Source organism: Rhinatrema bivittatum, chromosome 1 (genome assembly GCF_901001135.1).
Source record: "Rhinatrema bivittatum chromosome 1, aRhiBiv1.1, whole genome shotgun sequence".
NCBI lineage: Eukaryota > Metazoa > Chordata > Amphibia > Gymnophiona > Rhinatrematidae > Rhinatrema > Rhinatrema bivittatum.
Genome location: NC_042615.1, coordinates 457,580,784 through 457,598,099, shown reverse-complemented (window position 1 = coordinate 457,598,099; position 17,316 = coordinate 457,580,784). Strand labels below are relative to the sequence as shown.

The 17,316-nt window shown below is 46.4% G+C and overlaps 1 protein-coding gene across 5 annotated transcripts in view; it reads left to right on the top strand.

The window, feature by feature from the left end:
- Positions 1-17,316, top strand: part of MPDZ (multiple PDZ domain crumbs cell polarity complex component) — a 662,189-nt gene that overhangs the window by 319,998 nt on the left and 324,875 nt on the right. For all 5 annotated transcript variants that reach the window (XM_029605550.1, XM_029605570.1, XM_029605559.1 and 2 more), the window contains one exon: positions 8,520-8,612. In XM_029605550.1, coding sequence (XP_029461410.1) covers positions 8,520-8,612 — 93 coding nt within the window. The remainder of the gene's footprint in view (positions 1-8,519; positions 8,613-17,316) is intronic.

Below are 17,316 nucleotides of genomic sequence, written 5' to 3'. Positions count from 1 at the left end.
AAAAGGGTCTGTTTCATGGGCGTTCAGCTGTCTGGCCCATTTCTCTGAGATGTTATGTGAGGTGAGAAGAGAGTGCAGGCTCAGCAGGTTGAGTGGCCATTTGGCTAGGCTCCACTCCCATGATTTTGGTGTATGGTAGGCTGGAGGGCGGTTTTGCGTGCTTTCTGTTGTAGGATATTGGCGCACGCTTGCGCATTTGTGTGGTCTTCTGTTCTCACCTGTTTGGTTCAGGTTTGGGCATTTTACCTTCTGGACGCACATCTTGTGTGTCCAGTTTAGGCGTCGGTACTGGGCGTCCAGTTGGACGAGCGACCTGGGCGCATGGGCTTGGATGCACAATTTTTGTGTGTTCATTTCGGGTGCACTTATACGCGTGGTTAAGCTAGGTACGAGCTTTTATCAGTCTGCACGCTTACAGCATGGTACCTGCGGCAAAGAAATCTAAGTGCCTATCTCTGTGCTGCATACCATATCAAGGCCATTCTGCCGGAGCTTTCTTTAAGCCTGTATCAGTTCTGCCTGGATACTTGGGGAGATTTGCCACCTTCTGATTTTGCTTACAATGGTCCATCTCCTCGGTCTGAGGGGAGTGGGACCAAGGGAGACACGGCAGTGTCCCCTGAGGACACGGCAGTGTCCCCTGAGGACTTGATCCATGGATCAAGTCCTCAGGGGACACTGGCTTGCAGGACATCAGGTTCAGGCCTATGGGGCCCAGAATGGACCTATCCTTTTCCTGGTTAGAATTCTTCCAGGGATTGCAGACATTCCTACGGGGCCGGTCTTTGGAAGCAGCAGTGTGCTCGTCCTGTCTCCACAGTCAAACGCTGTGGCACAGTGCGTTCTGACAAAGCTCGAATGGAGGTAGAGCAGGATGATACCGAGGATGATGGGGTGCCTCTCCTGGTGAGGAAGGGGGACATTCCTTCAGATTTGGAGCCATATTGAACTCTTCTCCATTTCTTTCAGAGATGAGTTGCCAGGTTTGATATCTCAGACCCTAAGGACCCTTGAAGTGGCTGGGCCTGACTCCTTGGGGATGTAGAAGAAGGATCCTATTTTGGTCACCCTGCGCAAGGCTTCTTTTTTCTTTCCCCTCTTGGATGCTATCCAGGAGTTGATCGATCTGGAATGGTGTGCGCCAAAGACGTCCTTTAAAGGGGGACGCATCTTAGTGGGTTTATACCTCTTGGATCCGCAGGCCAGAGAGCAATTGCATTTCCCTAGGGTGGATGCTTTAGTATGTTCTGCCAAGAAACGTACCACCATTCTGGTAGAGGGAGGTGCGGCACTGAAGGACGATCAGGATAGGAGGATTGAGACTATCCTGAAGCAAGCCTTTGAGGCAGTGACTAGGAACTTGCAAATTGCTTCTTGTTGCGCCTTGGTGTAGCTCAGGTTACTCCTCATCTTTGTCAAGAATCTGGTGGCGCTGGGTCTGATCTTGGACCTATGGTAGAACCGGGAGCCACCTTCTTGGCTGATGCGGCTATGACTTGTACATAAAGCCTCCAGAGGAGCTGCATCAGTTATTACATCAGGCAACAGCTGTGGTGGTGCAACTGGTCCACTGATACTGTTTCAAAGTCCAGCCTTACTAAGCTGCCCTTCAAAAGCTTGCTTTTATTTGGCAGTGAATTGGAAACAATGGCAAATAAATAGGGAGAGACCCAGGTCCCTCATTTTCCAGAGGACAAGAAACCCGTTGCCAGGTCTTATTGGGCGACTGGCCGCTCCCAAGACTACCGGAATTTTTGGCCGTATAAGGGAGGTTTTTCCCAGAGATCCCTTTCCGCAGGTCTCGGGTCTTTTTGCCCCCACGATCCTTGCAAGGATGTGGGCTCTGGAGGTGGAGCTCCTTGGTCTTCCGAATGAAGATTTGCGGGCTCACCTGGTGGTGCAGGAGATAGGTGGTCGCCTATCCCGGTTTTATCACAGGTAGGTCCAGATGACTTCAGCTCAATGGGTCATTGAAGTGATTTGGAATGGGTATGCTTTAGAATTTCTTCTGAATGCCTTTATGGTCTCGCCATGCAATTCCCCTCAGAAGAGAGTAGAAGTGGATGTGACATTACAATGGCTGTTGATTCTGAAAGCAGTGATCCCCGTTCCCAAATCACAGCAAAATATGGGCCGATATGCCATTTTTGTCGTGTTGAAGAAGGAAGGGTCCTTTCAGCCCATACTGGTTCTGAAGGGCATAAAGTGTCATCTACAAGTCACGCATTTCAGAATGGAAATGGTGTGCTCTGTCATAATGGCTGTTCAAGCAGGAGTGTACCTCATGTCTCTGGATCTGAAGAAGGCGTATTTGCATATTCCCATCCAGCAGGAACATAAGCAGTTCCTCAGATTTGCAACCTGGATCATCTTTTACCAGTTTCAGGTCTTGCCTTTCAGACTAGCCACATAACCCAGAACCTTTTTCAAGTTCATAGTGGTGGTAGCAGCGGCTCTTCACAAGGAGAGCATTTTTGGTCACCCCTATGGGACGACTGGTTGATTTGAGCCAGGACAAAGAAGAGAGTTTTCGCACTTCCCGCAGGTTGGTTTCCTTGCTACAGGAATTAGGCTGGGTGGTGAATCTGGCCAAGAGCAATTTGCAGCCGTCTCAGACCCTGGAGTATCTTGGGATTTAATTTGTTATAAGGCATGGCAGAGTGTTTCTGCCAGAGTTATGGATTCTCACAACGATGCTGCGAATTTGATCCTTAAGGAACTCTGTTTGTCGGACCATGTGGTTTTATCTACAGGTCCTGGGTTTTATGATTGCTGCATTAGAAGTGGTTTCCTGGGCGAGGGCGCATATATGCGCTCTTCAGCGCACCTTGCTTTCCTGATGGAGTCCGCAGTCGCAGAACTATGAGATGAGGCTGCTCCTTCCATTGGAGGTGAGATCCCAGTTGGACTGGTGGTTACATGTGGACCATCTCAGGAAGTGAATTTCCTTGACTCACCGGATTGGTTGGAACACAAGATAGATGTGAGCCTCCAGGGGTGGGGGACTCACTGACAGGAGTTGGTGGTACAAGAATGCAGCAGAGCAGCAGTGGAAAATCAACAGACTTGAAGGCACAAGCAGTTTGATTGGGGTGCCTGCAGTTCTCTGAGCAGCTAGAAGCTCGGGCGGTTTGGATAATGTCTGATAATGTGACATTGTTGGCATACATCAATCAATGTGGAATCGGGAGTCAACAAGTGTCAGAGGATATAGATGCGCACATGGTGTGGGTGGAGCAGCATCTCCTAAGCATATCCACTTCTTTCATTGTGAGAAAGGACAATATCAGAGCAGATTTCCTCAGCAGGAGAAACTTGGATCCAGGAGAATGGGAGTTGACGGATGCAGCCTTTCTGCTCCTGGTGAATCGTTGGGGCCTACCAGCTCTAGAACTGTTGGTGACCTTTGACAATGTAAAGATTCCAAGATTATTTAGTCATAGGCCAGACCGAAAAGCAATGGGTATTGACACTTTTGATCAGGAGTGACCACGCGACATCCTTTTCTATATCTTTCCACCTTTGCCTTTGATAAACAGGCTAGTCCAGAAGATTGCAAGTCAAGCCAACACCGTCCTTTTAGTGGCACCGGATTGGGCTTGAAGGCCGTGGTATGCTGATCTCCACAGACTTCTGGTGGGCAGTCCTCTCAGACTGCCGGCTTGGACGGATCTATTACGTTAGGGGCCCATTCTGTATGAAGATCCATGTCTATTCTGTCTTACAGTTTGGCCATTGAAAGAGCTCAGTTGTTGAAGCAGGGTTTTTTGCCTGTGTTAATTTCTGCTCTTCTTCAGGCCCAGAAATTTTCTACTACCCTGGCCTGTGTTAGAGTTTGGAGGTCTTTGAGGCCTGATGTTCTGAACGAGGTACTCAACCGCTTAAAGTGGATATTCCATTGATTTTATAATTTTTACAAGGCGGCTGCTTAAGGGTTTGACCCTGAAGAACATAAGAAAATGCCATACTGGGTCAGACCAAGGGTCCATCAAGCCCAGCATTCTGTTTCCAACAGTGGCCAATCCAGGCCATAAGAACCTGGCAAGTACCCAAAAACTAAGTCTATTCCATGTTTCCATTGCAATGGCAGTGGCTATTCTCTAAGTGAACTTAATAGCAGGTAATGGACTTCTCCTCCAAGAACTTATCCAATCCTTTTTTAAACACAGCTATACTAACTGCACTAACCACATCCTCTGGCAACAAAACCCTTAATACCTTGAAGGTTCAAGTTGCAGTCCTGACTTGTTATAGAGGAAGTGTCAATGGAGGGCCTTTGTCTTCCTATCCTAAGGTGTCCCATTTTCTGCAGGGAGTTAAGCTCTTTCTTCGCATCCCCCCCCCAAACATGTTTCAGATTCTGCTGCCTCTGTGGGATCTCAACTTGGTCCTCAAGTTTTTGGCAGGACTGACCTTTCGACCGCTGTGTACTCTTTCCTTGCAGCTGCTTACCTTGAAGTTTTTCTGGTAGCAATCCGTTCAGCATGTCAGGTCTCTGAGCTTCAGGCTCTTTCCTGTCATGAGCGTTTTCTCCAAATGACTCCGGGTGCAGTCCAAGTTCGGAATGTGCCCTCCTTTTACCCAAAGTGGTTTCAGACTTTCATTTGAATCAGTTCATTTCTCTGCCTGCCTTGTTCAGAGGCAGAGATGAAGCTGAGTACCGCCTTTTGCCTTCCTTGGATGTCAGGCGTCATTTGTTGTGGTATTTAGATATGACTAAGACTGCGTAAGACTGATCACCTGTTTGTGCTCCATGGCGGAGGTAAGCATGAAGCACTGGCGATGTGGGCATTGATTGCTCGCTAGGTTAAGGAAGTCATTACAGCAGCCTTTGTGCTGATATTACAGCAGCCTTTGTGCTGATATTTTCTGAGTGGCAACGTGGTCATTTTTACACACCTTCTCCAAGTTACTACTTGAATATCTAGCACTTAGTCTGCTAGATATGTTCCTTCTTTTGGCTGAGCTCAGTGTTCCTGTTGGTTGAGAAACATGAATGGTTACCTATTGCTAATAATCAAGTATAATCAGTTTGGTCTCTAGAAATGCCAAACTCTGGACCAAACTGAATTCTCTAGAAACGCCAAACTCTGGACCAAACTGATTATACTTGTTTATTAGCAACATGTAACCATTCATGCTTCTCAACCAACAGGAACACTGAGCTCAGCCAAAAGAAGGAACATATCTAGTAGACTAAGTGCTAGAGAAGGCACTTACCCATTGTCAACGAAGAGCAGGAATCATACTCTGCATAACTCACCCTACAAAAGGCTAACCACAAATTCAAACACCAGCAGCCGAGGGCGGTTCTGGGATTAACCTACCCTTCACTAAAGGAAAGGAAATTATCAGGTATGTAGAAATTTCTCCTTCCTTAGCATTCGAGTAGGTCAGTCCCAACGAGTGGGATGTACCAAAACTAATCTCAAAAAGGGCAGAAGGCTGCCAGGGGTCCAGTCAATACCACCTGCGCAAAAGTGGCGTCTCCCTAGCCCTAACATTCAAGGCTGATTTTGGGGTGGGACATTATAACCATGACGTCAGCTTTTGCTCCATCTCCATCTGCTGGCAGAGGTGCATAACCCACTAGTTGGGGTTGACCTATCCTTCACTAAAGGAAAGGAAATTATCATGTAAGTAGTAATTTCTCCTTATACTTTCAAGTGTATGTACTTTTACCTGCCCTGGGGAGCAAGAGTGCAATTTTTAAACCATGTTTTTAAATGCATAAACAAGTTTCACCCTCTTAAAAACAACTGAAAATTGCCCTCATAAAACATAAACAGGTAAACATTTTTTAGGAGTCTAGCACCATACAGACAGACAGTGAATAAATAGTAGCTTATCATGAGTCATGAGGAAGACAATCTGTTCAAAAATAGTGTCAGACCGCTGAGACAAGAAGTGTAGGGGAGAGAGAACTGAATGGAAGATGCAGCTGACTCATAAGGCTAAAAAACAAGAACAAAAATTTAGAGGAGTAATGCACAGCTGTTCTATTAGTATTTTTTGTCCAAAGTACTTTACAGACATATTGTAAGATACAATTTGATTAAGAGACTGATTTACTAAGGTGCAATAAATGAGCCTGAGGTACCAAGTGGTCAGAGGGTAGCCAGTGAACAGACTTCAGGCTGGATTCTGGCAAAATCTTTTATAAATCTCTGTATTTGTAGCAAGTAACTGCCAAAGCATCTTTGCTGTTCTATACAGTACAACAAACAAAATATGACAGTGCCATTTATAGTTCAATGCAATTCTCTTTCTCGAGGCTTCCTTCTTCCTACAGGGGCCCACCTAACCCCTCTGGGTCCTGCTGTCTTATCCCTTGCTTAAGGGAGTCTCTTTCCCACAATCCCTTACTGGGTGAGCTCTTAAGGAGGACTGGGCAAAGATAACTGTGGCTGGTCTTTTAAGGTGTTCTGAGGGAGTTTCTTATACATATTCTCACAGAGCCATTGTCCAATAATGGCTCATGTTAAATCCAATGCAAATGATTTTGGAGGTAAGTAGCATGCATCAAATGTTGCATTATGGCAGAATAACTTAATTACTCCTTTCTGAGAAGTTTCTTGCAATAATGACTGTGTATTGACATACACACATTTTAATGCATGTTGTCTAGCTTTGCGAAGATTTGCATAACTATGGATGGCGTGTAAGTCATAAAAAAAACCCAAAACCCTTAAACAGATCAGTGGGGTTTTAAGGGTCGGGGGTAACAGGGGAAGGAAGGCTATTAGAGGAGTTTGGATGTCCTATCCCTTAAAACTGGGCGAACTGGAACAAACTAGAAAATCGGGCAATGACGTCGGCATGCCTGTCTTTTAAAATTCCCCAACTTTGGTAGAAGCGGGATTTGCGCGCATGTCCACTTCTCATATACGTGCAAATGTTATAAAATGGCCATGCTTATATCCCCAGCTTATATCTCTCTGAAGAAATTAACACGAAACTGTACTTAAGCATATGCAACACTATATTTTATCCTGTTACCAGATTCTATCAAGTTCAATGTTATTTACTTACTTATTTACTTATTAACCTGCTTTTTAGTTATTAACTGGTTAACCATATTATATACTTTTTCTCAAATTAACTATTTTATGTTTATTTATGTTTATTTATGTTTATTTATGTTTTATTATGTTTTCTCAAATTAACTATGTTCAATATAAACCGCTAAATGTTCAATGTAAACCACTAAATGTTCAATGTAAACCGCTAAATGAAGCGATAGTTACGGTTCCTTAGCGATAGTTATGGTTCCTTGTAAACCGGGGTGATATGTATACTATACAGGAACCCCGGTATATAAATTCTTTAAATAAATAAATGTCCCTGGGTGTGGGCCGACGAACGCGCGCACATGTTCTCCTATGTACTTGTTTAAAAGTTACATCTATATTTTCTTTCTTTTAGTTTCTAAAGCTTTTTTAGGGGGAAGGAGAAATTATATGTCTATAAATTGTATGTTTAATTTGTCAAATTCTGATTTTATTTTATTCTACTTAAAACATTTAAAAAAGTAACACTGTATGGGACCAGTCAGATTGCCTAGTGGCAGAGCTGGCTTTTATTCCTAGACACCACGTCTGTTCCTTAGTCTGAACATAAGGAGTGCCATACTGGGTCAAATTATCAAGCCCAGCATTCTGTCTGACAGCGACCAGGCCAGATCTCAAGTACCTGGCAGGTCCCAGTAAATAGATGTTATATCTTCTGGGGACTGAGTACAGTGCTCAGACAGCAGTTATAAGTACCTGTAGTATTTTTTTTTTTTTTGTAAAGCAGTGTGTGACTACTGAGACAGTTTTCTGTTTTCATAACTTTTATGCTGGTTTGTGTTTCACATCATGCTTATCAAGCGACCACACTTTCCAAGTATAAAGATGTCTCTAGATCTCTTCTGATCTGTTAAAGGTTCTAATTAACAAAGAAATCGCATTCCTATCATAAACACAAATGTTCATTATCTCTCAGGTAAATCACCATTTGTTTTTGTTCCTCTTTTGACTTTACTTAATAGTAGAAAATGAAAGGGGAACTCCTCAGAGCAGCATGCATCAAAACAGTTTAAGGAAGTATGCCATGTGGTTACTGTCTCCAGTTAGACTGCAGCTGATTTTGAGACACATGAAATCTAAGCTTGATCAAAAAAAGACATTCAGATCAAGTTTGATAAAGCCAAACTAGAGAATGGTTGCTGACTCTGTATGAGCTAAATTTTATGAGACTGCATACACACTTGTGTATATATCTTATTAGTCCTTTTCCTTGAAGGCAAGCGATATTCCAGCCTACAGTTCTCATGGTGGAGCAAGCCAGTTTATATGTTTCAGTTGCAACTACTAAACCACTTAGGCATACAGCTGAATGGATCGTATTGCAAAGGTGCTTGACATAGTTTGGAGTAATACTTTGGTATAAGCAGCTGATATGATTTATTAGTAGGGAAAATTCAATTCAGATGATGGCACAAGGAGTGTAAGTGTTTTTTTGTTACTTATTCACAGAGAAACCCCAGAGTTGCCTGAACGTGAAGAAGGAGAGGGAGAGGAAAGTGAACTTCAGAATGCAACTTTTAATAACTGGAACCAGCCCAGGCGGTGAGTATAATACACAATATACTATATATATTTTTTTTTTCAAATTTGCTCCACTGTCAATGAAGTATAAAAGCTAAACAGAGTAGTGAACAAGTACATTTAAAATTTGCTGCCCCTGCCCTCTTGACAGGGTTACGGCATCCCTTCCCTATGTCTACCCAATCATCTTTATTTTTGTTCCTGCTGATTACCACCTAAAAAGTGCAGGGAAAATAGAAACCAAAAGACTCCTTCAGCATGGAAAATAGGTTTATTTTTATTTCTTAGATTTGCAGTATTTAAGCCAGGCACATTAGGTGCTTGGCCTCATTCAAACTAGTTTTAGTGACTCCGGAAGGGGGTCTAGGTTTTGTTTTGTTTTGTTGTCTCTATCTACAGACATTGAAGAAATGTCTGGACATCTATAAGGGGCAGGGCTGCTTGTGACGGATCCCACTCTGCGTTCGTTTAAATAGAATGGAACATATTGTGAAATACTTAAGCACTGTATATAACATCTGCTATTCAAACAGTATGTATGTGTGAAAATATATATACACACACATATATGTATATATATATATATATATATATATATATATATATATATATATATATATATATATATATATAAATATATACCTTTTGAATGGCAAATTTATATAGAGTGCAGAAGTGTGTGTGTGTATATATATATATGTATATAGATTACTACCCTTAGGAGAAAGAAGGGAGTAACCTGCATGGAGCAGCAGTTGCCACCTTTAACAGTAACATGGGAATAGCCTGTATGGAGTAACATGGGGCTAACCTGTATGGAGTGGCATTTACTACCCTTATCAGAAACATGGGGGTAACATGCACTGAGTGTCAGACACTACCACAAGAAAAGAGGGATGTTGCAGTTACAACAAAAGCATCAAGGCTTATTGGTTAAGGGTAGTAATCCTCATGCCTTCTGTAAAGAGTAGTAACTGTCGCTCCATGTAGGTTACCCCTATGCTTATCAGTACCCCAGACCGTAAATGTTGGGGCCCTTCTTCGTTGTTGTCTGAATCCAGTTTATTTATTTTTATTTATTTAATAATTTTTATATACCGACTTTTCATGCAAGCATATCAAATCGGTTTACAGTAGTTAGCAATTAATCATTTAAAATTATTTGCATTTCCAAAGAAGAAACGAAGTAAATACATTGTTCCCCTCCCCTGCTATTGAAGTGAAGAGCAATGTTACATTTGCATTAAAAGCATTAAGGCTTATTGGTTAAGGATAGTAATCTCCTTGCCTTCTGCTAAAGGTAGTAACTGCTACACCAGCTAGTTACACCCATTGCATGCTTTTCTTAATTTCTGTCCTCTCGGCTTTAGTGATCCACAGTGTTTATCCCATCCACCACCCTCTCTGTAAAGAAACATTTCCTGACATTGGTTCTGAGTCATCCCCCTTGAAGTTTAATTTCGTGACCCCTAGTTCTACTGATTCCACAGATGTTACAGCATAGTATTTTGGGATATATCACAGGATATCACTGCCACAACTTTTCAGTTGACTTTTGGCCTTAAGGGTCATAACTTTCAGTTTGTAGGCATATTATGATTTTAGTGAATTATTTCTTCTAGTAAATTTAGGGCAGAGATCTTATAGCCATTTTGGCAATGGATCTAAGGACAAACAAGATAAGTAAGCCACACACATACACTGCTTCGCAGTCCCTAGAGCTCTTCCTTTTCCACTTTTTCCTCGATATTCTCAAGCTTTTTTCTCAGGTCCTTGTCTGGTCTCTCTTCGCGGTTGGTGCCTCCTCAGTATGGTAGGTCCTTTTTCAGCCATTTTTTCCAACTTTGCAGTTGATTCCTGACTTTTTACTTCACGTTGTCCGTCGGTCATTGACTGCATGCTGGGTGTTTTTCATGGCGTTGACAGGTTTTCATGGGTGCCCCCAGTGCCCGCGGACGATGTCCATCACAGATCTGCACGAGGTTTGCATCCTCTGCCTGGGGGCCTCGCATGACGTCCAGGGGTGCCATCTGTGCGACCAGATGACACCCAAAGGACGTCGATAAAATGGGCGTTGATAAAATGGCTTGATAAAGTGGAGAAACCTTTCAGGACCCCGAAGTCCTTGACGCCTGCATTGTTCCCTTTGATGCCTAAAGATCACAGGCAGCAGTCCGACCCGCTTCCCCCTCCCCCTGATCCTTGGAGGTACTAGCAAGAGGGACTGCAAGAGGATCGATCCTCGATGATCTCCCCGCTCTCCTGGAAATCGGGATCATTGGCTTCCTTGGTGCCAGGGAAAGACCGGGCCGAGCACCGGAAACGGCTCAGCAGCGTCGATGCATTGTTCCGTTCTGGAGCGGCATTGGCAGCTGCTGAGCTGCCATCAAAGTGGCACTGGCCATCGGAGGCCCCATCCTCCGGTGCTCCTGGTAGCCCAAGGCGTTCCCCACCGACACCGGTGCAGGGTACTGTGCCACCTCGGAGACCTGAGGAAGAGCAGGTGATGTCTCATCCCCCTCCATCAGTCCTGGCCACCCCGGACTTCCAGGATGAGTTGGACCGCAGGGTGCCGTCGGCAGTGCTCAAAGCGGTGCAATGTGTTTAGCTGCTGGTGCCAACTGGCTGCCATACCAGTGCCCAAGCCTCTGCCATCAATGTTGGCACCACTGCTGGAGCATCTGGACGTCCTGGGCACCCTACCGATGCAGCCGGTGCTCGAGGGGCCCTCGATGCAACCCTTGGCCACCGATGCTTTCCACCGCAGCGTTCCCGATTTTCTGGTTCAAGGAAGAGGAAGATATGGCCGGTACCGTGTTCCCTCATCTATGGTTCCCCGAGCTTCTGCCGGATCCCTGCAGCTTACCGCGGCCTATGATCCCCTCTGTTCCAGGGGAGCCATCTATGCCACTGGTACCCTTGAAGCTTCCGAAGCCTTTGGAGCCCAGGGCTGATGCCCCTCATGAACCTCGCCTACGATATGCCAGTCCCAGTGAGGAGGAGGGGCCCTATGACCCCTGGGGTGACAATTCCACACTCGTCCTCAGACTACTCCGACAATCCCCTTTCGGAGCCCTCCCCTCCGGAGGAGCGGCGCATATCACCACCTGAGGACTTGTCCTTCGCGGAGTTTGTCGGGGCTATGGCCAATCCATTCCCTTTCAGCTCCTTCGGAGGAGGATGCGCGTCATAAGATGCTGGAAGTTCTCCAGTTCATCAATGCTTCCAAAGATTTTGTGGCGGTTCCGATCCACGACATTTTCGCGACAGTCAGTGATCGTAGAGTCTGCCTTTAAAAAGGGCCCGGCGCTCCTGTACCCATGCTTCTGCACTTCCAGGACGCGAGCATAGGGAGCTGGATGCCCTGAGAAGAAAATTCTTCCAGGGCGCCGTGCTGATTGCCCATATCACTGCCTACCAGCTTTATATGACCCAGTACAACTGCAATCTCTGGAAACGAGTCCAAGATTTTGCGGAGTGTCTTCCCCAGCAATAGCAGGAAGCCCTTTCTGCCATTGGCTCGCTGGGTCTAGAGGCGGGAAAACACGAGGCGTGTTCCACCTATGATGTTTTTGAGATGGTAGCCCGCTTAGCCGCCGTGGGCATTGGTACCCGGAGAATGTCGTGGCTCCGGGCCACTGATCTCCGACCGGAGGCCCAGGACAGGCTTGCCAACCTCCTCTGCACTGGTGAGATCCTGTTCGGAGATAAGGTCTGGGATGCAGTGGTGCAACTGAAGTACATCATGATACCCTTCAGCTGCTGTCTGCTACTGCCTCAGAGGGACCCTCCTAGGCCAGGAAACCCTCCAGGCAGGGTTCTCACCAACCCTTTTATCGGCAGAGGAAATATCCTCCAGCCGCTCCAACTCGTCTGCCTTGCACTGGTTCCAGGGGTCGTCCCCTCCAACAGCGAGCACCTAGACACCAACCAGCTCCCTAGCAAGTCCCGTCTACGGGCTTTTGACTGGCGGTAAGGGAGTACAAGTCAGCTGGCCATACCCCTAACCTGCCCAGTCGGTAGCAGGTTTCCTGTCACTGGGAAGAGATAACATCGGACCGCTCAGCCCTCTCCATTGTCTGCCAGGGTTACCATCTGCATTTCAGCCGGCTCCCAGAGAGGTCTCCCCCATGTTCCGCCACATTTATTCGCATAGTCTTATTTACTCATCTTGTTACTCTTTTACATTAATTGGCTGAAATGTAAATATTGCTCTGTTCCTTTATCTCCCCTCTTCCAGTTCCAAGTTAATTTTCCCTGTTTTTTGTAACTTTCTCACATCCTTTTCTGATTCCCTGTATTTAAAGTTCAAGGTTTTTATTGAGAATATTGTTTATTACGCTACGTTATGCCTTTCACACTTTGTTAATTGTAAACCGGGTTGATGTGATGCCTGTCATGAAACTCGGTATAACAAAAACAATAAATAAATAAATAAATAAATGTTCATCGTGGGGTTCATCTGCCCCTTTGGTCATCCCTCAAACGGAACTCTCCACCCTCCTTGCAGTGGGTGCGGTGGAGCCGTTCTCTCGCCATCATCAGGGCCAAGGGTTCTCTTCAAGGTATTTCCTCATTCTGAAAAGGAATGGCGGCTTGCACCCCATTCTCGACCTCAGGGTATTGAACAAATTTCTCGTAAGAGAAAACTTCAAGATGGTCTCACTGGTCATGCTGATCCTGCTTCTCCGAAGAGGAGACTGGCTTTGCTCCCTCGATCTTAAGGAGGCTTACGCACACATCGCGATTGTCCCCAGTTACCAGAAGTACCTCCGCTTCGTGGTGGGGAGTGCACATTACTAGTACAAAGTGCTGCCCTTTGGGATGGCATTGGCCCCCCGCAGCTTTACTAAATGCTTAGTGGTGGTGGCGGCCGCTTATCTCAGGCATCGCTCAGTCCATGTGTTTCCATACCTGGACGACTGGCTGGTCAGGAGCTACTATCGTTCCTGAGCTTTGCAAGCTCTGGCCTTGATGGTGTGGACCCTGCAGATGGTGGGGTTCATTATCAATTTCCCCAAGTTGCACTTCTGTCCATCTTCTCAGCTGGATTTCATCAGCGCCAGGCTGGACACGGCAAAAGCGATCGCCCTCACATCGCTGACTACTCTCGTCCACAACAGCTGGAGGGTGCCCGCCTGCCTGCCTCTTGCTCCGCCTACCGGGCCAAATGGCGGCCTCTGTCCATGTGACTCCTCTGGCCCGCCTCTGCGTGAGGAACCCCTAATGGGCCTTGCGGGCCCAGTGGCGGCAGGCGGTTCAGAATCTGGAGGCTCCAGTCATGATAACGGACCATTTAAGGATATCTCTGGCCTGGTGAGAAGACCTTTCCAACTTGGAACAAGGACTTCCCTTCCAGCCCATTCTGCTCCAGGTGACCCTTACCACCGATGCTTCCCCCCGGGGCTGGGGAGCCCAAGCGAACGGCCTCCACATGCAGGGCCTATGGACCGCCACCGAAGCCCGCTGTTAGATAAACTTTCTGGAGCTTCGGCAATACGGTACGCCCTGTTGGGCATTCAGGGATCAGTTGTCATCCAAGGAAGTTCTGATCCAGACAGATATCCAGGTTGTGATGTGGTACATCAACAAACAGGGCTGCAAGGTCTCGTCCCTCATCTGCCAAGAAGTGATGCAGGTGTGGAACTGGGCTCTGTCTCAAGGGATGTCTCTGTGAGCAACCTACCTGCCAGGTCACCTCATTTTGCTGGTGGTTCGCCTAAGCCGGTCCTTCCAGCCACACGAGAATGGTCTTTCAACCCAGCAGTAACGGCCGAGCTGTTCCGCCGATGGGGTACACCAGATGTGGACCTGTTCGCCTCCCCTCACAACCACAATGGGAGCAGGTTCTGCTCCCTGGTAACGGGGACCAGCCATCTTGCCTGCGATGCTTTCTCCCTTAATTGGAGGAAGGGCCTCTTGTATGCATACCCCCCATCTACCGCTCCTCTTGAAGACTTTGTTGAAGCTTCAACAGAAAAAAGAGGACCATGATACTTGTGGCATATTCTTGGCCTTGGCAGGTCTGGTTCCCACTTCTGCAGGACTTGTCAGTGCGTATGCCCAGCCAGCTGGGGATGGCGCCCAACCTTATATCACAGAATCAGGGCACCCTGTGTCACCCGAACCTCCCGGCACTAGCCCTCACGGCTTGGATGTTGAGTGCATAGTTATCCAGCCTTTACAGCTCTTGGACTGTGTTTCCCGGATCTTGGTAGAGTCCCGGAAACTTTCGACCAGGAAGTCCTACAGCTCAAAGTGGAAACGTTTTTCCATCTGGTGCTGGGGTCATGAAATAGATCCTTTCTCATGCTCCCTCCTCCAGCTGCTGGACTACCTGTGGCACCTGTCTGAGTCTGGGCTCCAGACCAATTCTGTCAGGTTGCACCTCAGCACTGTCAGCGCCTATCATCGAGGTGTCGTTGGCACGCCCATTTCGGTCCAGTCCTTAGTGAACCACTTCATGCGGGGTTTCCTCCAGCTAAAGCCCCCTCTTCGACCTCCGGTTGCATCCTGGAAACTCAACCTTGTCCTGGCAAGACTCATGCGGCCTCCTTTTGAGCCGCTGCAGTCCTGCGAACTGAAGTTCCTCACCTGGAAAGTCATATTCTTGGTGGCCATCACTTCAGCTCAGAGAGTCAGTGAGCTTCAGGCTCTGGTTACATACACACCGTACACGAAGTTCTTCCATGTTTGTGTAGTCTTGCGTACACATCTTAAGTATCTGCCCAAGGTTGTGACTGATTTCCACCTCAATCAGTCCATTGTTTTACCCACCTTTTTTCCGAGGCCTCATTCCCATCCAGGGGAATGGGCACTTCATACCCTGGACTGTAAAAGGGCTTTGGCGTTCTACCTGGATCGCACAGTAAGCCACAGACAGTCTACTCAGCGTGTGTCCTTTGACTCCAACAGGCTGGGAGTAGCGGTCGGTAAGCAGACCTTGTCCAAGTAGATGGCAGATTTCTTTGCCTTCTGCTTACGTGCAGGCAGGCCTTCAGCTAACCAGCAGTCATAAAGGCTCACTCTGTGTGGGCTATGGCAATGTTGGTGGCTCATTTGTGTGCAGTCCCTGTCATTGAAATTTGCCAAGCTGCAACCTGGAATTCTCTTCATACGTTTGCGGCCCATTACTGCCTAGACAGGGACAGCCATCAGGACAGTGCTTTCGGTCAGTCCATCCTACGTAATCTGTTCCAGTCTTTAACCCAACTCTTCTTGCCTCATGCTCTTGTGGGTCCCAGACTGCTCCCCTGTTCACCCACAGCACCTCAGTTGTGTTGTGCCCGTTGGCACCTTGTTGGGTCACTGTTGGTCTCTCTACTTGACTGGGGCAGTCTGAAGCTTTATACTCACCAACATGTGAGGACTACCATCCTGCTTGTCGTAGGAGAAAGCACAGTTGCTTACCTGTAACAGGTGTTCTCCTAGGACAGCAGGATGTTAGTCCTCAGGAATCTTGCCCACCTCCCCAAGGTGTTGGCTTCACCTTCAGTTTGTTGTTTTATTTTTTCGCTTGTATTTTTGTTATGTTACGAGACTGAAGGGGGACCTCGTGTGGACGCGTGGATAATAGCAGGCTGGGCATGCTCAGTCTGCTGGTCAAAACTTCTAGAAACTTTGACAAGTTTTCCGTGCCGGGCTCCATCGGATGATGTCACCCATATGTAAGGACTAACATCCTGCTGTCCTAGGAGAACACCTGTTACAGGTAAGCAACTGTGCTTTCTAGGCATGCTTGGGAATTCTTGCTTTACTGCTATTGCATGGGGTCCCCTGCAATCTTTGTCCTGTCTGGGCCACAGTTGGACACATTTCTTTTCTTTTCTGTAGTATATTCACGTCTCCACCCGATTTTATAAGCCGCATACAAGTCCTGATGCATGAATATCTTGCATTAGAGAAAAAAGGGACAGAATGAGGGTGTGGTGAGGGCAGGTCATGGGTATTCCAGGGCAGGGCCAAGAGACGTGCATGCAAGTACCTATGCCCCTGGGTACACGCCTGGGTATGTTTTAGCATAAAGTTACTTCTGCTATTGAGGAGTTGGAAGTCTCAAAAATATTTCCAGGCATCTATAAAGATTTTGAGATGTCTGGGATAACTGGGAGAAGTGCAGGCTAAAGAACCAGGGAGGTTTGGAGGACCTAGTTGAGGCTGGGCAAACTAGTGGTCGAACTGATGAAACTGGTCATGGCGTGGATGTGCGTCTGTTATAACATTCCCTCATTTGCGTGGCACAAAGCCGACATTACATAGCTGCGCGGGCACACACATACACCAGGGCTATTTTATAACATGCATGATGAATATAAAATTGCCGCGTATATGGGCATGCGCCCATATACACGTGGATATGTGTGCATGTGCACCTGCTTGAAAGTTACCATCAAATAGGGTCATTCATCAAGCCATGTTAGGGCCTTATGGCACAATAAATGTTGATTTTAACTACTGACTATAAAAGGTTGTTGTAACTGTAAACCGGAGTGAAGGCTTTCACCAAACCTCGGTATAGAAAAAACTTCAAATAAAACAAAAATAAAATAATGGAGTCTAACACGAGATAGACATCATGCGTTAGCATGCAAATATGATGAATATGCAAAAGATAGAAAATTAGCAAATGAGAGACTCCTACCACAATTTGTGGTAAAATAAATTCTGTGTTATTCTACGTTAACATCAGAAATAACACTTTTTTGATTTGCAGTAGAGTAAAAAA